Source organism: Amblyomma maculatum, chromosome 5 (assembly GCF_055883805.1).
Source record: "Amblyomma maculatum isolate TAMU_Amacu chromosome 5, ASM5588380v1, whole genome shotgun sequence".
In the NCBI taxonomy this organism is placed as follows: domain Eukaryota; kingdom Metazoa; phylum Arthropoda; class Arachnida; order Ixodida; family Ixodidae; genus Amblyomma; species Amblyomma maculatum.
In genome coordinates, this window is record NC_139348.1 from 106,383,730 (window position 1) to 106,406,507 (window position 22,778).

At 48.2% G+C, this 22,778-nt stretch overlaps 2 protein-coding genes and 1 pseudogene across 3 annotated transcripts in view; all 3 read right to left on the bottom strand.

The window, feature by feature from the left end:
* LOC146189139 (mannan-binding lectin serine protease 1-like) overlaps nucleotides 1-2,828 on the bottom strand; it is a 67,166-nt gene extending 64,338 nt beyond the window's left edge. For both annotated transcript variants that reach the window (XM_084604052.1, XM_084604051.1), the window contains exon 1: nucleotides 2,153-2,828. In XM_084604052.1, the coding sequence (XP_084460178.1) occupies nucleotides 2,153-2,343 (191 nt within the window). In that variant the 5' untranslated portion in view covers nucleotides 2,344-2,828. The remainder of the gene's footprint in view (nucleotides 1-2,152) is intronic.
* A 9,038-nt stretch (nucleotides 2,829-11,866) lies between these two features.
* Nucleotides 11,867-12,631, bottom strand: LOC146189140 (uncharacterized; annotated as a pseudogene).
* Nucleotides 12,632-16,133: 3,502 nt separating this feature from the next.
* Nucleotides 16,134-22,098, bottom strand: LOC146189141 (uncharacterized). The gene is made up of 2 exons (XM_084605187.1): nucleotides 20,057-22,098; nucleotides 16,134-16,467 (listed from the first exon to the last, which is right to left on the bottom strand). Exons 1-2 carry the CDS (start codon nucleotides 21,976-21,978, stop codon nucleotides 16,134-16,136), a joined length of 2,256 nt encoding a protein of 751 aa, XP_084461313.1. The 5' UTR covers nucleotides 21,979-22,098.
* Between the last annotated feature and the right edge of the window lie 680 nt (nucleotides 22,099-22,778).

A 22,778-nucleotide genomic window follows, 5' to 3' on the forward strand; every position in this document is an offset into this window, starting at 1 on the left:
AGGTGTTTATATCCGCCAATAGTGTTCGTTACGGTATTTCACGAGTAAGCGTTTGTCAAAAAGCGGTGTAAAGAAATGTGAACTTTCTCACGTGCATTTTACCCCTACGGAAAACACATTTGTTCCACTTTCAAACTCCATGTAACCTGGACCTATCGGTACGACACCATGTTTAAGTGTTTACCTCTGCAAGGGCAAGGGCATGAACTGAAACTTGAAAGAGTAACACGAACCACAAGGATTCCTTTATCCGTTATAGTATAACGATGGTTTGATTTGGTTATTTCTTTTATTCTTATTCCCACAGCACCCGATCCTGCAGTAGTGGAGGCATGCGGTTTCGCATGAACCCTGGGCAATAGGAATTAAATAGAACGACAGAAGGGCACCTTCTCCTACTTTTTGTACGGGTATCAATGAGCATCGACGATTGCTCGAACTCGATGGCAACTGCAAACTTGTTTCTAATTATAACTTGTTTCTAATTGTTCGGATTTCCAGTGCAGGGCAGCTTTTTTTTTTTTTTTCAATTTCCCTCTAACACTTTCGATACTATAGCAGTACCCTCCCATCATTTCGATAAAAGCGGAAAATTGAATTAAAAAAAAACTAATTAAACATTTCTCTATAATGTCCGGGAATGTGGCATCTATGGATAAGTGGTTGTTTCAAAGCTAGCTGCACATCACCCTGCCCCATTAAACAAAAAAACACGCTTGTTGCCCTCGTTGGTGCAAGAATAAAAAAACGAGCAAACAGAAAGTTAGGAGAAACGCGAAAACATGACGCAAGAGGAGAAAAGGAGACGGGGCAGTTTGTTGTGTGAGCACTTAGCGTCGCTCGAAGTCCGTTTGTTGCAGTCCAGTTGTGTTTCGCCAAACAGCCGAAACCGTTAGAATGACATACTGTGCACGCTTCGGTTATGAGCACGGGGATTGGAAAGTGGCATGAAAACAGCCATTGGCGCTGACACACATTTATCGAAAGATTAAAGGTGACTGTCTTTAAGTCCTATTTTTGTTCTTTATTCGCGAAGCAACTTTCAACAGCCATTATGCACTATCGAAAATAAATATTCACAGAACACCTTGCCACGCTTTTCTAGGTTGCCTGAACCTCGTGCAGCGCAGTTTTTTTTTTTTCTCAATTCTCTATTTTTCGTGTTGTATGCCTTTGGTGAGAATAAAATATGGCGGCTAATTTGTTGACCAATTGATTGCTTATTTTTGTTCACTTTTAAGCTCAATTATCTCTACATGCATGTCAATTTGTTGATGAAACTTTCACCTCTTCTAAAGTGGAAGTAAAAAAGACTAACAGCCTGAATTTGGGCTGTATTGGTTGGATAATGAGTATAATACGGAAGGGCGCGTACAAGCTGCTATAGTTTTCTTCGGTAACAGAAGCTAACAGGGTGAAGTACTAGAATAGCTTGAGTAAAGGTGCCGTTTTATGTCGGAGACAAAACTATCCGAGCAGATTCCAGTTACCGTCTAGTATGTAGAAGTCAATTCCAGCTCAATGTGCGTTCAAGACCCATTACCATTACTCTTCAGAATGAAGAAAGGGAAAAGTAAACTTACCAGAAGACGTAGTAAAACGACCGTATACAACAATTCAACGTGCGAAACAGTCACAAATATTAACCCAAATATTAACCTCTTGAAAGCTAAACGCACATGAAAAAAAGGGAAGAAGTAGCGCGAGACGTGGTAAAAAATAAATCTTATACGCGTCAGCAAAATCTTTTCCGGATAAATAAATTGAGTGTTTTTCGGAATGTACTGCATACCTGTGATTATTTTTTAACTGCAACTACTTGAAGAAGTGAAAGTGTCCTGTTGCTCTCGACAGTCTTGCGGTGTTCCATACGCTTCTAAACTTCAAGAATAGTTTCCTCAGAAGTTCAGCTACATACCATGTTCCGTTACCTCCGTAAGTTAATAGTGAATGCTACAGTCTCTTCACTTCGTTAAAAGACGTCTCCATCGATGTTCTGCATCACCAATGGCCGCGGCGTCCGGAAAACGCGAATTCCATGCGGGGTCAGTTTTTAGGTACAAAAAACCATTTCCAAAAGCGCACTACACGATAGTCGTGCAAGCGCGACAACACCACGCGGGGTTATTTCTTTTCCGATGTGACTACTTACGTTGCTTGTGTCGCCAACATAAAGGCCACCGCTGCAAAAACCACTGTCCTAAACCACACACCGTTGCATGTATGGAGACGGCGAAGTCCGTCGCAGCCGCTCTGTCCACTTCCACACTCGCGCTGCCGTCGTAGTGGGACGTCCCAGCGATCACTCAACGAATCACACATCACTTTCGTTGCTGGTTCCATAATGATCCAGCCCAAGCTCCTACCCTGAAAGCCTACACCACACACCACGCGCAAAGAAGGACTCTCCGGGGCGAAGTCTTCTCAATCCACTTTCGTTGGCACGTCTTCGGCGCAACCACAGAAACGGAGTGTGTATCTACCTGGCTTCGTCGATAGTATCGACCTATTCGCCACCTGTTTTTCTTTTTCCCCTTCCTCTCGGCTCGTCGTCACTGAACAGTTCTCCTTCAAAGCACGCGCTGAGGTTCTCTCCTGCTCTCCAGAAGCGGTCGCGGCTGATGATGCTTGCGTAGATTCCTGTGGCGCTGAGCCGGCATTTATAAATCGTTGTCCCTACCCTTCCTCCTGGCGAAGTGCAACGTCAAAGCGTGCGTGCTCGTCGAGCTCTCCGGCGGCGTTGCCGCTGTAGGCAACACGAGCGGGAAACTTGTTCGCCGGCGGTAACCCGAAGACCGGCCCGTCTGATGATGACGCCGACGAACGAACGAACGCCGGTCGCAGAGGGGGGTGGCTAGTAGAGCAATCTCATTTCGACGTCGCTCGCACTCTCGGGCACCTCCATGAAAGAGAAAAAAGAAAGAAATCTACGTTGGGAGGAGAGAACCGTTCGAAGCGAGGAGGACTCGTCCGACCAGTTTCCGTTCTTTCTATTTCCTTTTTATTTTTATTCTCTTTTAGCGTGTATGTGCGCCGTTCGGTAGTTCTAGTCTCTCCCTCTTTCAACGCCGACACCATGCTCCTCTTTCGTGCCCTCACCCTGGAGTCTAGGAAAGCCAAAGTGAGGAAATGAACGAATGAATCGTGGCGGGGATTTACGGAGTGGGAGAGGGAGGGAGATTGAGAAAGGGGGTTTTATATTCCGATCCAGCCCGCATTTTTTTTCTGTTCTGTGTTACCCTTGCAGGAAGAAACGAAAACTAATGAAAAGGAGGTGCGAACAGGTTCGGCTAAATACGATGAACGCAAGGGCAAACCGAAACGAAAAAAAAAGAAAAAAAAAAAACAGCGCGTCTGCTTCCTTGTCGTTGTCCGCATCGTCTGCTACGGCAAGCCCGCCCCCACGGTTTACGTGCTCGAGAGCGTTTCCCTTACTCTGTTTCGAAACAGTTGTCTTCCGTTTGATTTTCTGCATTTAACTTCCGTTTCAACCGGCATTCCGTTGTTCCCACGCCACGCGTGTGTAAACCGCTTCACGGCGAACGGGCCTAGACTGGCGCCAGGTAGTGGGATGGGATGTCCTAAGGGAAAAAAATAGCGCACGGGTGTAGCTCGTTTGTGGTCACATCCGCTGCCAACGCTAAATGCGCTTCCTTCGCTTGCATCCGTGAGAAAGTGCACATATGTATCCACTACGTGCAAGGGCCGGTATTTTTTACTGTTTACATATTTAACGCGGAATCATTTACCACCGCGTGAGTGGGGTGACCAGATATGGTGAAGAGAAAGTGCCAACCGAACTGATTGAAAATTGTGGTTGATGTGCTAATCACACTCGGGCCACTGGCGTGCGCTGTCACCCAGCCACGACGCTTCGACCTTTGAAACTGAGTAAAGTCGCGTCTAGTGAATGTGCAGTTGTCGTGAAAGCATACACCAACAATAACACTGAAAATAAGAAAACTCCGGTCAATGTCGGGACGAGCTCGGGCATCGGCGTGCTAGACGGAGGCGCCGCCACGACGCTTCGACATTTGAAACTGAGTAAAGGCGCATCTGTGAACACATGATTGTCTTCAAAACGCAATTGCTGGTCAAAAACGCATGACGCAATTGAAGCATAGTTTAGTTAGGGTTAAGCCCTACGCACAAACGTAAACATCAACAGAAGCAGCAACAGGCCACCAAACAACCAAATGCTTTCGCATTATCGCACGTTAAGGAGACTTCACTGTCCCTCAGAATTTTTCGTACTTTAAAAACGACAAGAGGTACCTTAAGGCATTTTGCGAAGGTGGATTGCAGAGCAAGGGTAACTTCTGTCTCTAATAGAGGATAACGGTTAGACGCTTTATTAACAGAAATTAACTAAAAAGTTTTAATTTTGATTTCAAGACGAAACAGTGGGAAATTCAACGCCATCAATATAAAAGGTGAGTCCTTTCTTTAAATTGTTTTGGTCAGCAATGTGGCTATAGCAATATTGAAAGTAAAAGATTACAAGCGTTCAACGCTGCTGAACCAAATATTGAGCGAAAGCAGTAGCTACGGGTGACCAAGCGTTCTTCTTCTCTTTTTCTTCTTCCTCAGCCCACATATAAAGCCGTGTTTTAACCAAGCCGCATGAACGTGCCTTAGTGGCCTATAGGGGTAACGTGAATGTCAGGGTCCTAGCAGGCTGATTCTGACATAACCGTCCCATGTGAAACGACAGACACAAGTTGGCAGCTTCTTCCTCAGCCCGCATATAAAGCCCCGCTTTAACCAAGCCGTATGAACGTGCCTTAGTGGCCTATAGGGGTAACGTGAATGCCAGGGTCCTAGCAGGCTGATTCTGACATAACCGTCCCATGTGAAACGAGAGACCCGAGTTGGCAGCTTCTTCCTCAGCCCACATATAAAGCCCCGCTTTAACCAAGCCGTATGAACGTGCCTTAGTGGCCTATAGGGGTAACGTGAATGCCAGGGTCCTAGCAGGCTGATTCTGACATAACCGTCCCATGTGAAACGAGAGACCCGAGTTGGCAGCTTCTTCCTCAGCCCACATATAAAGCCCCGCTTTAACCAAGCCGTATGAACGTGCCTTAGTGGCCTATAGGGGTAACGTGAATGCCAGGGTCCTAGCAGGCTGATTCTGACATAACCGTCCCATGTGAAACGAGAGACCCGAGTTGGCAGCTTCTTCCTCAGCCCACATATAAAGCCCCGCTTTAACCAAGCCGTATGAACGTGCCTTAGTGGCCTATAGGGGTAACGTGAATGCCAGGGTCCTAGCAGGCTGATTCTGACATAACCGTCCCATGTGAAACGAGAGACCCGAGTTGGCAGCTTCTTCCTCAGCCCACATATAAAGCCCCGCTTTAACCAAGCCGTATGAACGTGCCTTAGTGGCCTATAGGGGTAACGTGAATGCCAGGGTCCTAGCAGGCTGATTCTGACATAACCGTCCCATGTGAAACGAGGGACCCAAATTGGCAGCTTCTTTCAGCCCACATATAAAGCCCCGCTTTAACCAAGCCGTATGAGCGTGCCTTAGTGGCCTATAGGGGTAACATGAATGCCAGGGTCCTAGCAGGCTGATTCTGACATAACCGTCCCATGTGAAACGAGAGACCCAAGTTGGCAGGTCCTGTCAACTGAGCCGCGGCTCCGACCGCGCCACGCCGACCGCTTGAGTTGGTAGCCCAGCTCTCATGTGGGGTGCGAATCACAGCGTCACGTGGGTAAGACGTGGCTACCGCCGCGCCACGCTGAAGGCACTGAAGGCTCGAAACCTAGAGTAGTATTGCTTTTGCAATAAAAATAGTGCGCATCTTAAAGTCCGATGAGTTGGCTTCCACGCATGACACATTTATAAATCGAAGGCGCTTGTTTTTGTTGTTTTTTTTACGCATCGAATACAGACGCAGTTTGTGTATTCAATGATGTAGAGGACGGTTAGCGTGATTTTGGTGACAATATCACGCGAAGGCAACGACACTATTTTATAAATCTGCAAAGCTCAAATTCAACTTAATAAGCTTTCAGATGCGTATTTTTTACTTTCGATATATGAAACCACATTATCAACTGACAGAATTTAAAAGGGAACTGCATCTGTTTTGATGCTGATAGCCTGGAATTTCGAAGTGTTGCCTCTTAAAATTGAAATACAAGGGCGATTAGTTAATTTCAGCTCATTAATTGTGTAACCATTATCCTCTGTCACCGACATAAGGTTCGCCTTGATGTACAATCGCACTACGAAAATTGCACCCCGGCATCTCTCACAGCTTTAAAATGCTAATCTTTTAGCGGTGGTTATGTCACCTAACGTAGGAAGTGAAGAAGTGAAGAAGTGACGTTGGTAAGAGTCGCGTAAGAGCATTCGGCTACAAAACTAATTAACATTGCTAGGAACTACTCGAGTAGCAGCGATAAGCGATATATAGGTTTCACCCACTTTCTGGACATTCCAAACCTGGAAAAACCAAGCTTTCCACATATGGTAGGCGCACCTCGCTCTCTAAAGAAGATGGAGGAATGAAACGCGCAAAGGGGCTTTGAGAAGACGGATTGTTAGACTAGAAAAGAAAATTAAGGCGAATATGTTCACGTTCCAGGATAAACAAGTGGGACATATATGCGATCGCATGAATGGGAAGTTTGTGTGTAAGAAAACGTGGCGACGTATGCGGCATCTTCGCAATTCGACGCAGGCCGAACCGGTGCAGAGAAACTAGCCAGCGAGGCTGTTGCATCAATACGCAGGGTCCATGGATGAGTTAGTGGAGGAACTCAAAGGACGGTACATTAATAGTACTACGGGATGTCGACTACCCGACTACAGGGGAAAGGAGAACCCTGAACTAGACGCAGACCTTATGATATAGCGGAAGTGGAATTATTTGCCGTGGCCAAGCAGCGTAGTACTACGTCAGCGTTTGGACAAGACGGAGTGACGAATAAGGTTTTGAGGAACTTTGATTGCAAGTCAGTGGGGCACTTACGAATTTCATGAATAAATTCTGGCGTGAAGGAGAGCTTCCGCCGGAGTGGAGATATGCTAGGATCACTTTTATTACCAAAGCGGGAACAAACTGTGCATAGAGAACCTACACCTCATATGACTGGTTGCTTGTGTGGGGTGGAACATATGGCGCTCAAATGACTTCAGGACTATATGGAGGGTGGTTAGCTGCCCCCGCCCACAATGACTGGCTATATGACAAACTTATCAGCTTAAGACGTCAGGATGCTGATAAAGCCATTTTTGGACTTCACCTCAGTAAGGCTTTCGATAATGTGGCCCACGAGGCCACTTCAAATAACCTTTCGGATATAAACCCAGGGGCAAGTCCTTCCATACATGAGATCTTTCTCTTACGGTAAAACTGCCGAAATTGAAGTGGTGGAAGTTGAGGCCGATTCCTTCCCTCCAGGAGGAAAGGGGAAGCCGAAGGGTCCGGTGCTGCCCCCGCTTAAGTTTAATCTTGCATTAATTAAGTTGCAGCCGAGGCTGGAAGAGATTCCGGGGTTGAAAATCACGTTTTACGCTGGCAATAACACGTTGCGAGTTACTAGGGGCAATGAAGGCCAACTGAAAGAGATGCTGCAGAGGGCAGTAAATGTTTAGAGGAACTCCCGAATGAGGTCCCGACGATCTGGATCTTGGGGCTGTGCTTGCAGGCGAACAGAAAGAATAAGGAAGCATTAAAACAGCTCAAGAACACAGTGAATACGACGGTGAGACGGTATAAGCTGGTGTGGCCCTACTGAAAAACCAAAAGTTGTACGGGGCAATAACCACATAAAATCTCATCTAATCGCATAGACTCTCGCATAGACTTGTTCAGTTCTGCTTCTAGGATTTAACGTGCCCAAACTACCCCGCCGGAGTGGCACAGTGGTTAGGGCGCTCGACTACTGTTCCCAAGGATGCGGGATCGAATCCCGGCCTCGGCGGCCGCTTTTCAGTGGAGGCGAAAAGCAAGGCGCCCGTGTGCTGTCGATGTCAGTGCACGTTAAAGAACACCAGGTGGTCGAAATTTCCTATACTACGGCGTCTCTCATAGCCTGAGTCGCTTTGGGACGTTAAACTTCACAAATCACACCATTTCCTTCCAACGCTACGTTTTCGCTCACATGGAAAACAAACGCACTTCGCCGTCAATAGTGACTCCTTCCCGTCAGTCGTCTGCTCGAACAAGAAATTGTAGCCTTTATTAAGTTTCCTTCGTAGAAATCTGCGGCAGCCTCGCCTACGTGCAAGGCGGAGTGCAGGCGGTACATCGTGGCTCGCCTACGCGAGCGCATACCCGTGTAAAAGAAAGCGCGCGGCACACGCGACGAAAGTATCAATCGGAGCAATCAGCCACGGCCGGTCACGAGGGAGAGTGCTCTTTGGCACCCTAGCGCGCTTTAGAGTTACTAAGCCTATGTTGTAACTCTAGCGCGCTTCTTCTGTGCGCGCCCTCCCTTGAGACCAGCCATGAGTCAACCTCCCAGTTTATGTTTTTATCTCGCAGATGGCGCTGTACATCAGGTGCCCGTAAAGCCCCTTTAGGTGCCCGTACCGTCACTGGAAAATTTTTCAGTGACTCTAGGTGCCCGTATAGGGTGCCTCGATGTAGGCGGCGCTGGTATCGAGGCACCCTAGGTGCCTGTAAAGTCACTGGTGCCCGGGAGCATACTCGGGAGCCCTATGCTCGACAATTCGCAATTTTAATCAAATTGTGGGAGCAATCAGCCACGGCCGGTCACGAGGGAGAGTGCTCTTTAGCACCCTAGCGCGCTTTAGAGTTACTAAGCCTGTGTTGTAACTCTAGCGCGCTTCTTCTGTGCGCGCCCTCCCTTGAGACCGGCCATGAGTCAACCTCCCAGTTTATGTTTTTATCTTGCAGATGGCGCTGTACATCAGGTGCCCGTAAAGCCCCTTTAGGTGCCCGTACAGTCACTGCAAAATTTTTCAGTGACTCTAGGGGCCCGTATATGGTGCCTCGATGTAGGCGGCGCTGGTATCGAGGCACCCTAGGTGCCCGTAAAGACACTGGTGCCCGAGAGCATACTCGGGAGCCCTATGCTCGACAATTCGCTATTTTAATCAAATTGTGACGTACGCGTGACGTATGCAGTACGACGGTGCCAGGTTACGTAAGCATATACGCATTCTGAAGAAAAAGAGAAATAAAGTGACATAAAACAGCGCGCTGCCGTCTGCTACTATATAATGGCGCCAAGTATAATAAACGACGGTGTTCCTGCAGGAACCGATACTCAGCGGTGCATTCCGTGATTCGCAAGCCTCGGGTTGCCGTGAGGCGAGTGAAGTATGTTGTGGCGTTGCGATATTAGTGTGTCATGACATACTTCCGGTCGAATATCAGGCATCAACTAATTACGGAATTGCTGCGCAAGTTTCAGCTGGAGAGCAAGGACGGCAATAGAGTATTCGCGGTGGGTTGGTGCAAAATGGCAGCGGAAAGTAGCATTGCTGCTCATAAGCGCCGATGACCTGTCACGTTCACTTATCAGCGGCTTTTAAACTGCAGGAACTAAAATGTTTAAGAGCTTGGTCGTAAACAGTAGGAATCGACAGATTTCCAAAGTAGCATTGACGAAGAGGCGCCGACGCAGCCGGTAATGTCTATATTGAGGACAAAGCTCGCAGTCTCAAAGTATCAATTACTGTTAGTTACTGGCTGTGCTACCCACCTTTTTCAAAAAGGCGCGTTATGACCAGCTACCATCAGGTCACCAAGTCTGCTTAAGTTTCTAACATAATGTGTCGGCTTGAGTTGTGTAGACCGCGGAAAGCAGCGCAGAGAGAAAGAGAGAGTCTTCCACACACACACACACACGAAGTGGATGGCATCTTTAGTGAAAAAAACCTGAGTCACAATAACCTCATACAAATTTTCATACTAGACTCATACTAATCATACAAATCTCATATAATTTCATACTAAACTCATTCATCATATGAGAAACTTATGAGAAATAATGTGATTTGTATGAGTTTAGTATGAGAAATCTGTATGAGGTTATTGTGACTCATACGGTGTTTTTCACTAGGGATACGCTGGGCATTACACCAAGTCGGTTAAAAGGAAACTGCAGTGGTTTTCAAACTTGCTCACCTTCCACTGTACTGAAGTAGACTCATTGTTGGTCAGGTCTGTGAAGTTATTTTTACGATTATTGCAAAAACACCAGAGCAATCGCTGATTGAAAGCGCATCGTTCAAACTTCCCGCGGCCCGCGACGGCGCAAGAGAGGAGAAGAGTGAAGAGAGAAATCTCACCCACGCCGGCGTGAGTGACGTCACCGTGAGGATAGGCCAGGCGCTCCCAGCAGCCCGAGGGCGTTTTTAGCCTGTGTTGTTGCTCGTGTTTCGAGGTTGTGGAAGTTCAAGGTGTCGCTTGAGTTGAACACTCGTCCCAACATGCGGTGCTGCTGTGCCGTCTGGTGTACGAACACCTTCGGCTGCGACGATGTCAGTTTCCACAAGTTCCCGCAAAACAAGAAGCTCCGAGCGCAGTGGGTCGCTTCTGTCAAAAGCGACAAGTTTACGCCGACCATATTACTGCGCAATGGAAGCTGCAATAATTGCTGAATTCAGTATGTTGCATTCTGAGAGCAGCTGCAATGCACCTGGCAGAGCTATTTTCTTGCAATATATAAACACCTATTGTGAAAGAACGTAATGGCCTACGCGAAAATACAATTATTTGCGCGAAAAAAATCGCGGACGAGCAGCGGGCATGTACCCGAATTTTTTTTTTTTTTTTTATTGACCACGAGCAAATTTGCGCAGTTCCTTTCGGAAGGAGGGTTTCCACCAGCGGCTGCGAGCCTCGACTATCTGTTGCGTCTTCCCGTATAGTTACCATTCGAGCGTAACCATACAAAGCAATATTGCGAATACACTGCTGTGGATCAACGCACAGATGAAAGCTAAAATAACATATTGCACTGCTGCATCACTATTGCAAAAACCAGTGCCGCTGGGTGCCATACCTGATTATGGGCCCTGTATGACGCTGGAGACTGTGCGTACTGGGGCGCGGCATAATGGCATGCGCCGCACTGATCGCCCGGAGGAAAAAAACACGCCTCAGATAAAAAGTAAAACTGAAAAGTAACGATGCACTTCAACTACATTTTAAAAAAAGTTTAAAAAGAAAAAAAAACTGCGAAAAAAATCTGCAACCCTAGTGTGCTACGAACTCGGTACCTATTGCTCCAAAGCTTTGTACGCTAACCACTCAGCCACGCCGAAATAAAGGGAAGCTTTTAAACATTTCTGGCTGTTATGTCATGATCGCATTTATAAGGTTTGGACTTGATGCTTTGAAGTGTGCAGGCCATTGTTGCCGTTCTAACAATTACAAATTCTTGACCATTGGACCTTGCTGCCTGCTCTCACGACTTGCAGCTAATGTTCTGGATGTCTATGCGCACTATTTAGTGCTCTGGAATCATTTTAACATGTCGAGTTTGGCATCGCTGGCAAATTTACCAGCGCCGGCTCTTCGGTGGTGTTCGATCACCTCAGTCACACCAACTGTGGTCACAAAACATTCAACTACATAAAACAATTCCTTACAAACCACCAAGCCAACATACGCATACAAGATGAGGAACACGGGCCATACACCATAGGCTCGAGGGGAACACCTCAAGGCGCTGCAGCTGAGGCGCGAATTTAGACTTTTTCTTTTCCTTTTCATCTTCGGCAAGAAAAAAAAAAGGTGGTTTGATTTACTAAGCCTACAGCTTGGCAGGAGTACAGATAAAATCATTGAAAGATACAAATTGCACTTTATTTAAAAAGACAAAATCGGAGCCATGATGTTCAGCATCGGTTTTTCACATTTTCTTCATTCTAAACGTGCAGCACTTTCCTGTGCAGTGGCTTGAAGGCGAGCTTCTTGCGGTATGCTGCCCGGTCCGTTACAGAAGCGCCGATATTGAATGAAAGTGGCCTAATTAACATGTCGAAAACTACGGCTAGTGGCACTGCTCCAGTCGAGGCAGTAACAGTTCCAGTTGCTGACACACGTTGGTGTTTTTTATGTGCGGCAGGGCAATATCAACAGCTTTCTTAATGGTCACGAGGACAGTGACAAGTTAAGACTTTGGAAAAATTAGCCCACCCCTTGACAGCACGCCGATAAGCCGCATCAGCACCGGACTTGATCAATGCGACTGCGTGGAGGGAAGGGCAGAAACTGCATATTATTCGCTCCTCTACTGCCTTCGCCACAAAACCTGATATATAAGCGATGCTGACATTTGCTATGGTTGATGGTGGTCGCTGCACTGAAATAGAACACACCCATATTAGCATATGAAGCTAGACATTCTGCAATGTACTAGCATTTGTGAGAGCACAAAAAGTAGCTTCTGGCACAAACCTATAACAAAGGTCACAGAGCAAATTTTAGACAGCGCGTAGAGGCAAAGCCTGTTCATAAAGCAAAGAGGATATTTATCATGTTGCCACCAGTCATCTGTGCAATAACGCGAAATGGTCGGTTTTCAGTTGCAATTCACATGGATAGAGTGGGTGAATGAGTGTGTACTCACAAGGCATCGCTTTCAGGGATCTGAAGAGCTCGTCGATTTCCATCACAAAATCCTCAGTTCCCGTGAACTTGGAACATAAATATGCATAGTATTTATATCAGCAAAATATATGTGTTAGCCAAATCACTGTAGGCTGCAAAATAAACACAACAGTAGTTTCAAGCCAGTCAACGAAGCGTAAGTTCTTGAAAAATCATATGCAACATATACCTGGCCGGAGCAAATTGCGCTGTGTTTTAAGCACCGAAGCGCAACTACCTTTCTACCTCCTTCTAAGGTGAAAGCCTTCATTGTCTCATTGTTGTCGTCAGCAAGTGTCAGATATTTTAGCGGCGATTTCGAAGCGGCAGCGCGCTTCGAAATCGGCTGTCTCGTATCAGAATAACGCTGTAATTGGGTGATTCGGGCCGTTCAGTGATTAAAAATAGCGCACCGGGCGAAAGTTTGGCCTCATCTATCCTACAGCAGCATCATTAGGTATTTATTTTGCCGAGGCTTTAAGAGGAATGTTTGTGGGAAAATTGGTTTCAATGGGAAAACCTAGATGACACCACAAGGCTAGTTGACACTATGTCTTCGTTCGCATACGGTTGAAATAATGTTGCGGATACGACAAACAGCGTACAGCCATGGAAAACGCTATTCCAAAGTTTCGGAATATTCTTTCGTAAGGGAAGTATACTCCGAGCCCACTGAATGTCTTATTACATTCAAAGAAATTACCACATGTAAGGACAGCCATCGCCGCTTTCCGGAACCTTGTAATGGTCTCCGGAGAGCAGACGAAAGGCTCTTTCTCAAAATTTTTACAAACAATGCTGTGCCCGGCAGTCTTGAAGCACTTCAATACAGACTTTGATGGGGGCTGCAGCCTGTGTGGAGTGACCTTCTCGGACGTTTTACACATGGTCTGGGCCTGTCCATCCAATGCCCACCGTTCCCCATCCTTCATTACCCCCCTTCTAGGGAGGCCTGGGAGGCAGCGCTGCTCAGCTGCCACGACCTACAGCCCCAGCAGACCTTTATCGCTAGGACGCGAGCGGCGTTAGACGCCATTGGGGCTCCGGAATAGGAGCTCCACCTAGATTTGTGAGGGCCTGGGCCAATAGAGCCTCGGTCCAAACACCTTCTTGTACAAATGTCATGTCGGACGAGTGGAAGCATTCTATTGTTGTTCCAATACCGAAGTCAGGTCATCCTCCAGTATCTCTCTCGGCCCTTCGTCCAATTTCCCTGACGCCAACGATCTGCAGGCTTTACAAAAACATTCTCGCCACTCGCTTATCGTGGTGGTTGGAATCCCATGATTGTTATCCAGAATCCCAAATTGGCTTCCGCCCGCAAATAGGAACGGAGGACGGTCTTGCTACTTTGGCTGCTGACGTGCTTCACCACTCTCCGCACAGTCATCTTGTTAGAACTGTGATCGCTACAGATATAACAAAAGCATATGATAACATCCTTCACTCAGCCATTCTTGCCTCCCTTCAAACTTTTGGACTTCCTCACAGGTTTCTCCTCGCCTTCATGCCTTTCTAACAAATAGAACATTCAGTGTGCGTGTCCATGGAAAGCCCTTTGGTCACTTCCCCTCAAACAGAGGAGTGCCCCAGGGCTCCGTTCTCGCCCCTACATTATTTAATGTGGCCTTCATTCCACTTGTTCGAGCCCTAGAGGCCATCCCTTCTATACGCGTGCTTGCGTATGCCGATGATATAACCTTATGGTGCTGTCACCCAAATACGTCTGTCCATCAGGCGGCCCTCCAGCATGCGCTGGATGTATTGACATTTCGCCTCCCTCCTTTGGGCCTAACTCTTTCGCGTACAAAATCCTGTTTCATTCGAATTGGAAATAAAGCTGGCTTACGGAAAGCTCCCACTATAAATTTTATGATAGATAATACCCCAATTCCTCAGGTACAAACCCTCGTTCGCATTCTTGGTCTTCTTCTTCATTCCTCTGGGACTGGCACCCCGTGGCTGACAGCCATCCGTAATACCGCTCAAGCTACTTTAGGTCTAATTCGCCGCATAGCTATGCGCTCTGGCGGCGCGCGTGCTAACACGGCCCGCCAGCTTGTTCGCTCTGTCCTCCAGCCACGTATAATATACCAGGCACAGTTTCAACGTTTCACCCGCAGACAGTGGGACTCCCTTGAGCCCATCAATCGTGAGGCTAAGCGTGCAATAACGTATCTTCCCCGCCTAACACCCATACCAGTACTTAAGGAGTATGCCCAGCTAAAACGCTCACTGAGCTCGTTGACCAGCGGATGGCAAACAGAGCTCGCAAACAGTCTTTACAACTACATCATTTAAAGACACTACCTCCATGGTCGTACTGCCAGCTCACGGACAATCGCCCCACTGCTTCCCCGTCGGTATCATCCGCACATCTGCCTGAAGGGTGCATATTATATACCGATGCATCACATACTGCAGAGCGAGGAGATACTACTGTGTATAGTCCCTCTCATCCGCATCTCAACACTCACGTGACATATACCGCGGATACGTACACCCCTCTGGCACTGGAACTTCAAGCAATTTACAATGCCATACATTCCCTTCCACCAGTTCTTACATTCAATGCAGTTCATCTTTACACAGACTCTCTCACTGCCCTTAAAAAGCTTAAGGCCGTTCGACGCATATTCCAAATAACACAGTCCATACATTTGCTATGTTCAAAGTACCCATGTCCTATTCGCATACACTGGATTCGCGGCCATGCTCGCGATCTACATAATATACAAGCAGATGCTATGACGCATATAAACACATCAGGCGATCCACCACCTTCCCCCTCTTCCCCCAGATCCAATCCTGTCCCACGTTTCCGATTCGCAAGTTCTGCGCCAGCGAACACGCGCTCTCATTCCTCCGTCTTCGCACCCTCTCCCCCGTAGTCTTACTCGGCAGGAGGAGGTGACAGTGCGCCGGATCCGGGCAGAGGCGGCTCTGACCCCATCTGTTCGACATCGATGGCGGGAAAAAGATCTACCAGTGACTGACAGGTGCCCTCACTGTGAGACTCCACCTGACGTCTGCGATGCGCGTCACTTTTTGTGGACGTGTCCATCAACGACGCACATTAGGCAACGGATAATCATGAAGGTGGGCCTGCGGTGGAATCGCGATAGTGATTATGAGAAATGGACAATGAACAATCGCTATACTGCCAACCTTCTCTTCTCGAATACATAAGCACAACTGGACTTCCCTCCTTTTAACTTTTTATCTCCTGCATCCCATTCCCCCTTTCTCAACGTATGCCTTGCGGCAAACTCTTCGAAAAAAAAAACAAATAAAATGTTTGTCACCGCCACCACCCGGAAGGCCATATTTACCTAACATTTGCAGTTGGTTGAAGAGAAAACCTAACTTCGAAGGTTCTTCAAGTAGGTGTTAATGTAGAGTAGAAAAGATCTACGGATCTTTTCAGCGATCCTTTCTCAGCCTGCTTCTTTAAAAACTCTTTTCTTCACACTTCCCTCACTACACTATTCACGTGTCCGCTAAAAATGAAGCGTACTGCGCCCTCCAATTTCTTGATAATTTTTATTTCACGCGGAGTCGCCAATCACGAATGTGAACAGCATCGTGTTGTTTCGAGCAGTCCTTGATGTCGTCCAGGGAAAGGTAGCGCCTCACGGAAGACCAGCAGTCGGGGTCCAAGTCGTCCAGCTGCAAGCGGCCGTCTCCTCTCGGGTGGCACACCACCCGCTCGCGGACCACCCCCGCGAGTCTCATGAACTCGTCTATTTTCTTCAAGCGGGCCGATGCCAGGCGAATCATGCCATCTGCCTCGGTCTCGCTGACCGACGCTGCCGAGGCGACCTTCTCGACCAATGCTGGTATGTGGGCGACCTTTTCCAGAGCGCTAGCGCAGGGCCTAAAGAAAAGGGGATAAAACGAAAACAGTGAAATCTGAACGTAGCATTCTTCCATGCCTCGGCACATCCTTCGTCGCAGCTTAGAAAGATTAGCTTCGAAACATCATCCCCTAAACCCTTCAGGATATACCATATACACTGATTCAATACAAGCTATACGCGCCATTCACACGGGTCGCAATCCTGAAGAACTACACGATGATCTACACACAGCTCTTACCAAGCTACGTCCCCACACTGTAACACTGAGGTGGATTCCTGGTCACGCTGGAATCCCAGGCAATGAGGTAGTGCATCGCCTTGCCCGCGAATTTTAACACCGGGCGCCTGGGATTCCCTGGCCTTATCCACCAACGTGGGACACTACTCTTCACTACAAAAAATAAATCAACGTTCACTACGACAACATTAGAGAAACACTCCGTACACTTCCTCTTCCTGATAAATCTCTCACTACCACGCAAATCCGCATTCTTAGACGCATACAACTAAATACACTGCTTACTCCTGCCCGATCTTTTCTATACAGAATCATACGTTCCCCTGCATGCCCAAATTGCCCAGAACACTATGCAAACTTGGAGCATTGCATCTTTTCATGCCCTGTCGCCCTCCAATCTCCTCAATTTCCACACCCTCCTCCCCCAACGTGGCGGGCTTGGTTAGCCTCTGACCAGCTGCAAGATCAGTTGGCCTTGGTGACCCTGGCCCAGGACATTCTTAACGCTTAATGCAATGCGTTAAATAAAGTTGTTTCCTCCTCCTCATCCCCTATGTTTACGCAATATTATGCAAACAAAACATACGAGTATTGCAGCTTTTCGAAGAAACCTTGCTAGCACTTGGGCAACTTTCTCCCATTCCGGTTATTCGTGGGCAACACAAACTGCACACAGTGATGCGGTTTGAAAGCTGAAATCCATAGTCCATCCTGCGATCAGGTTCTGGCAGTCGAATTCTATTCAGCACCAATTTTTGGAAGCCTCTTCTACGGACAGCCCCGCCGGGGTGGTGCAGTGGTAAGACGCCCGACTACTGTGCCGGAGTTCCCGGGTTCGAACCCGACCACGGCGGCTGCGTTTCGATGGAGGCGAAACGAAGAGGCGTCGTGTGCTGTGCGATGTCAGCGCACGTTAAAGATCCCCAGGTGGTCGAAATTACTCCGTAGCCCTCCACTACGGCTCCTCTTTCTCTCTTTCCACTTTCATTCCCACCTTCCTCCCTTCCCTTACGGCGCGGTTCGGGTGTCCACAGAGCAAGTGTGACAGTTACTGCGCCTTTCCCTTCCTGTGAACCAATTTATTATTATTTATTATTATCTTCTACGGACACGCGATGCGCATGCGTACATGGCCATTTGTACTGTATTCGCGAACTATTCGCACCTAAAATAAAAACAACGGCTCGCCAGCCTCCAAAGAAAGAGGAGAACAGTAGTCCATTTCGTTTTTAATCTCCCCGTTACAACAGACCATAAGCACAATAAATGTGATGTATATGTTCTGGATACAACTTCTACAGTATTCAGTAACCGGCACACACTATTCATCCGCGAAAGAAAGTATTCCGTAAGGCGTTTATGGCAACCTAAATAGAAAGCTAACTACCAGGGACAAAGTAAACACCAAGAATTGCAATGCTTTATCTTGCAAAATATTAAAAACTGGTTGTGTTGACAGTTCAACGAATACACACGTAGCGTGCCACTGCCCATAGTTAGCAACAGCTGTTTTTTTATCCTTCTATAGCACTACTCGAGAATGAGTATTATTGTAACTTCAGAATGATCATTTTCCATCTTGCTCGTTCATCCACAAAATAATGTTGTAGGAAAACTATTTTAGGGTTTCAACGCTGCTGAACCGAATGTGGAGCAAAAGCTTTGGCAGCAGCGTTGCATCGAACTCAACCAGCGTTAAGTTGAACGCATCAAAGTTCACCGGCGTTTTAGGCGGAGTACCCGTTCTCGAACCCGACCGCCGGCGACTGCGTTTTGATGGAGGCAAAACGGAGAGGCGTCTGTGTGCACGTTCAAGTTCCCCAGGCGGTCGAAACTACTTCGTAGCCCTCCTCTATGGTAGGGGGGGCTAGAAGGAGAGGGGTGATGAACGCGGCGCGCTTTCCATAGAGAGTGGTGGCCCTCCGAGCGTGACAGCCGCTGGGGGATAATACTCTAGTTCACTATAGCTGGGGCCAAGTGGAGCGCTGCAGTCTGGGGTGCCGTCAGCATTCCGGAGCACACTTGAACACGTCCATGGAACGCCACGCGACAGGAGCGGTGGTGTACCGTCCAAACAGACTTGCCGGAGAAAGTGTGACTGATACTGTGCCTCAACGACTGTGCCTCTCCTTTCCGGTAAACTAATTATAATTATATGTAGCACTGCAGCAAACGCCGATAAGAGGTAAACGATGAGAAGCAAAGGGTAGGCTTTCGCCATTCTCCTCTTAAGAGAACCTCGGCGGAGTCAGCGGTGGCCTCGGCGCGCCAGCTGTGCACCGTCTGATCACGGCCGGTCTCAATGCGCGCGCGCTCCGTGGTCTGATGTCACTCCCTCCTGGCGTATGCGCAGCTGGCGCGGCGGTACCTCTGAGTTACCAACGCAGCGGAGGAGTCGGCGGCGACTCCGACGCGGCTCTCCAGCTGTGCTCCGTGTGACATCACTCGCTCGTCGCGCATGCGCAGTTGGGACTCTCCAGGGCTCCGCGAAATCGCTCAGACCTACCGTAGTGTTGCCTTCGCAACAAAAAGTTCAGAGTGGCATGTCATCCTTTTTCCCTGTACGATTAGTTTACTTTGTAGGGTTTAACGTCCCAAAGCAATTCAGGCTATCATAGACGCCATAGTGGAGGGCTCCGAAAATGCTGACCATCTCAAATTCTTTTAACTCGCTGACATAGCACATCACATGGGCGCATTGCGTCTCGCCTGCAGCGAAAATCTGCCGCCGCGAACAGGATTCGATACGGCACCGTTAAGCATAGAGCTCGAGCGCCCTAATCCCTGCAACACCGACGCGGGGCCCCTGCACACGGCACAGTTTCAACAAATAGGCATGCAGAATATACACTGGAGTCTGAACAACCTTCAGTCGAACGGTGTTGGGTTAAGTTTGTGACATGACCACTGGAATCTGTCTTGTTAAATGCATGGGTCAGCATTAAGAGGTACAGTTCTAGTACAGCTTCGAAAGGAGTCAAGTTTGCGCCGCTTTTCAAAAAACATATACACGCTTTATGTTTCAAAATGTGCTCAAGGTTTAATAATGACTTCGAGTGAGTGGAGGTAATTGAAAGAATTACAGTTGAAATCTTCAAAAATACAGCTGGGTGACAACGTGATAGAGGAACCTACACAATAACCACATCAGTCCAGTGGGCAAGATTAATGTTTTTGTCAGCAATTCAGGCATGCTGCCCACAGAAACCTAAATTATGACATATTTTTCCCCACCGCAATTTAATTTGCACATGAATTAGAGATATAAACTGACCTCTGGTTCCTTGTCTCGCGCTACAAAGTACGGGCCCTTTTTAAACTGCCGAACTGTGCTGTTCTCCAAGCCCAGCGCAAACTGACATACATACCGATCGGGCCGGATGCCGCTGACAAACACAGTGGCGAGCTCGAGCAGGTCACGGTTACGACATGCCGCTTCCCAGACGGCATACCAGGGCTTGAACGACGACGTGTTTCGTTTCGCAGAGTCCAAAAAGTTGACCGACGTGAGGCTGTAGTTTTGCGCGATGTTAACGGCCAACTTTCGAAAAAATACGTCCACTTTATCCGAGCTCTCGCCCTTAAACTCTACAGCGCGCAGTACGGTGCTGAACTTGACTGCATCCGCCAGGCATTCAATATCTTCGTCCCGCATGCATACAGCAGCCACACATATCTCTTCGATACTTCTGTTGTCGTGAAAAGATGACACGACCTTTTCCCACGGACAGTGGGAGACGTCGCCTGCATCTTCGTTCCGTGTCGTGGTAAGGCGTAGTTTGCGAAGAGACGTTGCTGTTTTGATGCACTGGCCCAGAACTGAGGCTATCGAATCGTCGAGGTGAAAAGCTGCAATCCGCAAAGTCAAACTTTTGATGTGGTGCAGTGATGGCACACGCTGCAAAGCCCTGCAGATGTCGCTTTTATTGTCCTGCCTGCAAACCCCGCGAACTTCTGAGAATGCGGGACACTCCATCGTGTTGTGCAGATCGCCAACAAAGTGGAATTCCGTCTCAATGACTACCTTGTCTTCGGCGCCTCCTTCGCGCAGCAACCTTAACAGCTTCGGTAGCCAACAACTGTCCTGAGGGAGTATTTTCACAGTCACTTTGGTGACGTTCTGCTTCCTCGCCACTGCTACTAAAAGCATTTCCCACTGCGCCATCGACAACATATGAAAGTCAAGCGATATTTCCTCTATCGTCTCGCTCTGCACGAAGGCGTCGAGCCACGAGGTGTTGACCGTGGGGAGCTGAACATCCTCCGGCGTCATTAGAAATGACTTCGTTACAGAAGTCATGGTAAGTGAACGAAGAGCACTGTTCTGCTTGAAGATCTTAGCAATGATCGGGGAGGTATGCTGGCCTATGATAATGTCTCCGAGCTTAGCCGCAGAGATGGTTCTGCTCTGTGATATGCCTTCCAGTATCCACAGCCACCACTTTTCGCGCTGATAAACCGTCGATAACACAGGCGACACGTGTAACGTTGTTAGCGTGGTGCTGTTCTTCAGATACTCGGCGAACTCGCAGCGGTTCAGCAACGAAACCTTGGCTTGGTAGTGTTCGCGCATTGACAGCTCCTTCAGGGTTGTGTTTTGTCGTAGAGCAGCCAAAAAATCGAGCGCTTCCGGCTCAGATATTCGTAGAGAATCACCAATTTTGAGCACGGTCAGAGACGTCGTCGTCCGTAGAACACTGGTCAGCGCGACAAACAACGCGGCTGGAGCTGAGGAGCGCCACTCGAGTTGTTCGAGGTGGCGCCCACGTGACGCGATCATCGCGCAAACTTTTTCGTACATGTGGTTACCGAAAAACGTGATGCTGAGCGTCTTCACTGACTGGTTCTCACTCAAGGCATCGCAGAAGAGGTTGTAATACGGGTGGAAAACCTTGTCACACACACTCCAGGAAAGGAGTTGAATGCTGTCTATGCATCGGTGGTTTTTCAGAAGGCAGCTGAGAAGACTGTTAGCCTTGTGCCAATCGATGAAGTCTTGTACCGAGGGGCGATAACGGCGGCCGTGACCGAGGCTTACCAGCGACAGCTGGCCCTTCCTTTTAGAGCACTCTCTAAGCTCGTAGTGAATGCAGTATAGCACCTCGTTCCACACCGGAAGGTGGTGGACGATCTGACAGGTTCGATCCTCAGTCGCTGTGCAGGGGAGCTCGGCGTCGATAGGAGACACGGTGTACCAGCTCGTGGTGTAGCGTACATGGCGCATCCAAGTTGGAGGCCCCGTTGTGTCCGGGTCATCGCCGTAGTCTGATGAGGATTCAGGGCTCGCCATCCAGATGCTGCGTAAAGAGGTGATATCTGTGAGTGGAATTTATAGAGAATGCCTACCTCTTGTAACGCTTGAAATTAGAACGAGTTCATAATTTTAGTTCTGGGTTATAAGCACATGACACTACGGAATCCGAAAGGGAATGATTTAGCTATATTGGGTGTGCAGCAAGCGCAAAGCGGTGATTCGTGCTGTGATAAGGATGGTTGGTTGGGCCGTCAGCGGCAAACCAACCTTCCAGCTAACCATCCTGTGCATTTTGGCAGGTACTGCATGAGGTCATCGGAAGTTTTTTCGGGACACGGCCTCTGCAAGTTCACGCTGAGATAAACCTGATCTGTGCCAGATCGGCCGGCCTGCACCTGCGCAAGCAATGGCTGCAAACATCGCAAGCCGCTGCCCACGCGTAAGCACATCTAGCCTGCACTCCAGACCACGCTGCAGACCCATGTCAGTGCCTACTTAAGGCACAGCTTCACTCGGCTTCTTTGCAGTCAGCGGCCAACCCGCCTCCCAGCTAACCATCCCGTGCCTTTTGGCTAGGCGAGTGTCCCACTGTTACTATGCCACTGACTGCACTAAAATGCCTTGTGATTGTGCTGAATGCTCTGAACCGTTACCATCGGATGGAAAGTTTTTAACATGTTCGGCCTGCCAGGAAGGTTTCCAGCTCGGAAAACAATGCTCTATTGCAGCTGAAAGCAGCTACACAAAAATGAACACGTTATACGTGAAACCTGGCTGTATGAAGCGTGTCGAACGGGGAAAAGTAAACAAGGAGACATGACACAGCCATCAAAGGA

What these genes read in the sequence shown, in the direction of transcription:
- LOC146189141 (XM_084605187.1), bottom strand. Translation starts at nt 21,978, where the DNA reads ATGGCGAGCCCTGAATCCTCATCAGACTACGGCGATGACCCGGACACA. An exon ending in AGCGGCATCCGGCCCGATCG is followed by an intron (nt 16,468 to 20,056) that starts GTATGTATGTCA and finishes CCTTTTCTTTAG; the next exon opens with GCCCTGCGCTAGCGCTCTGG.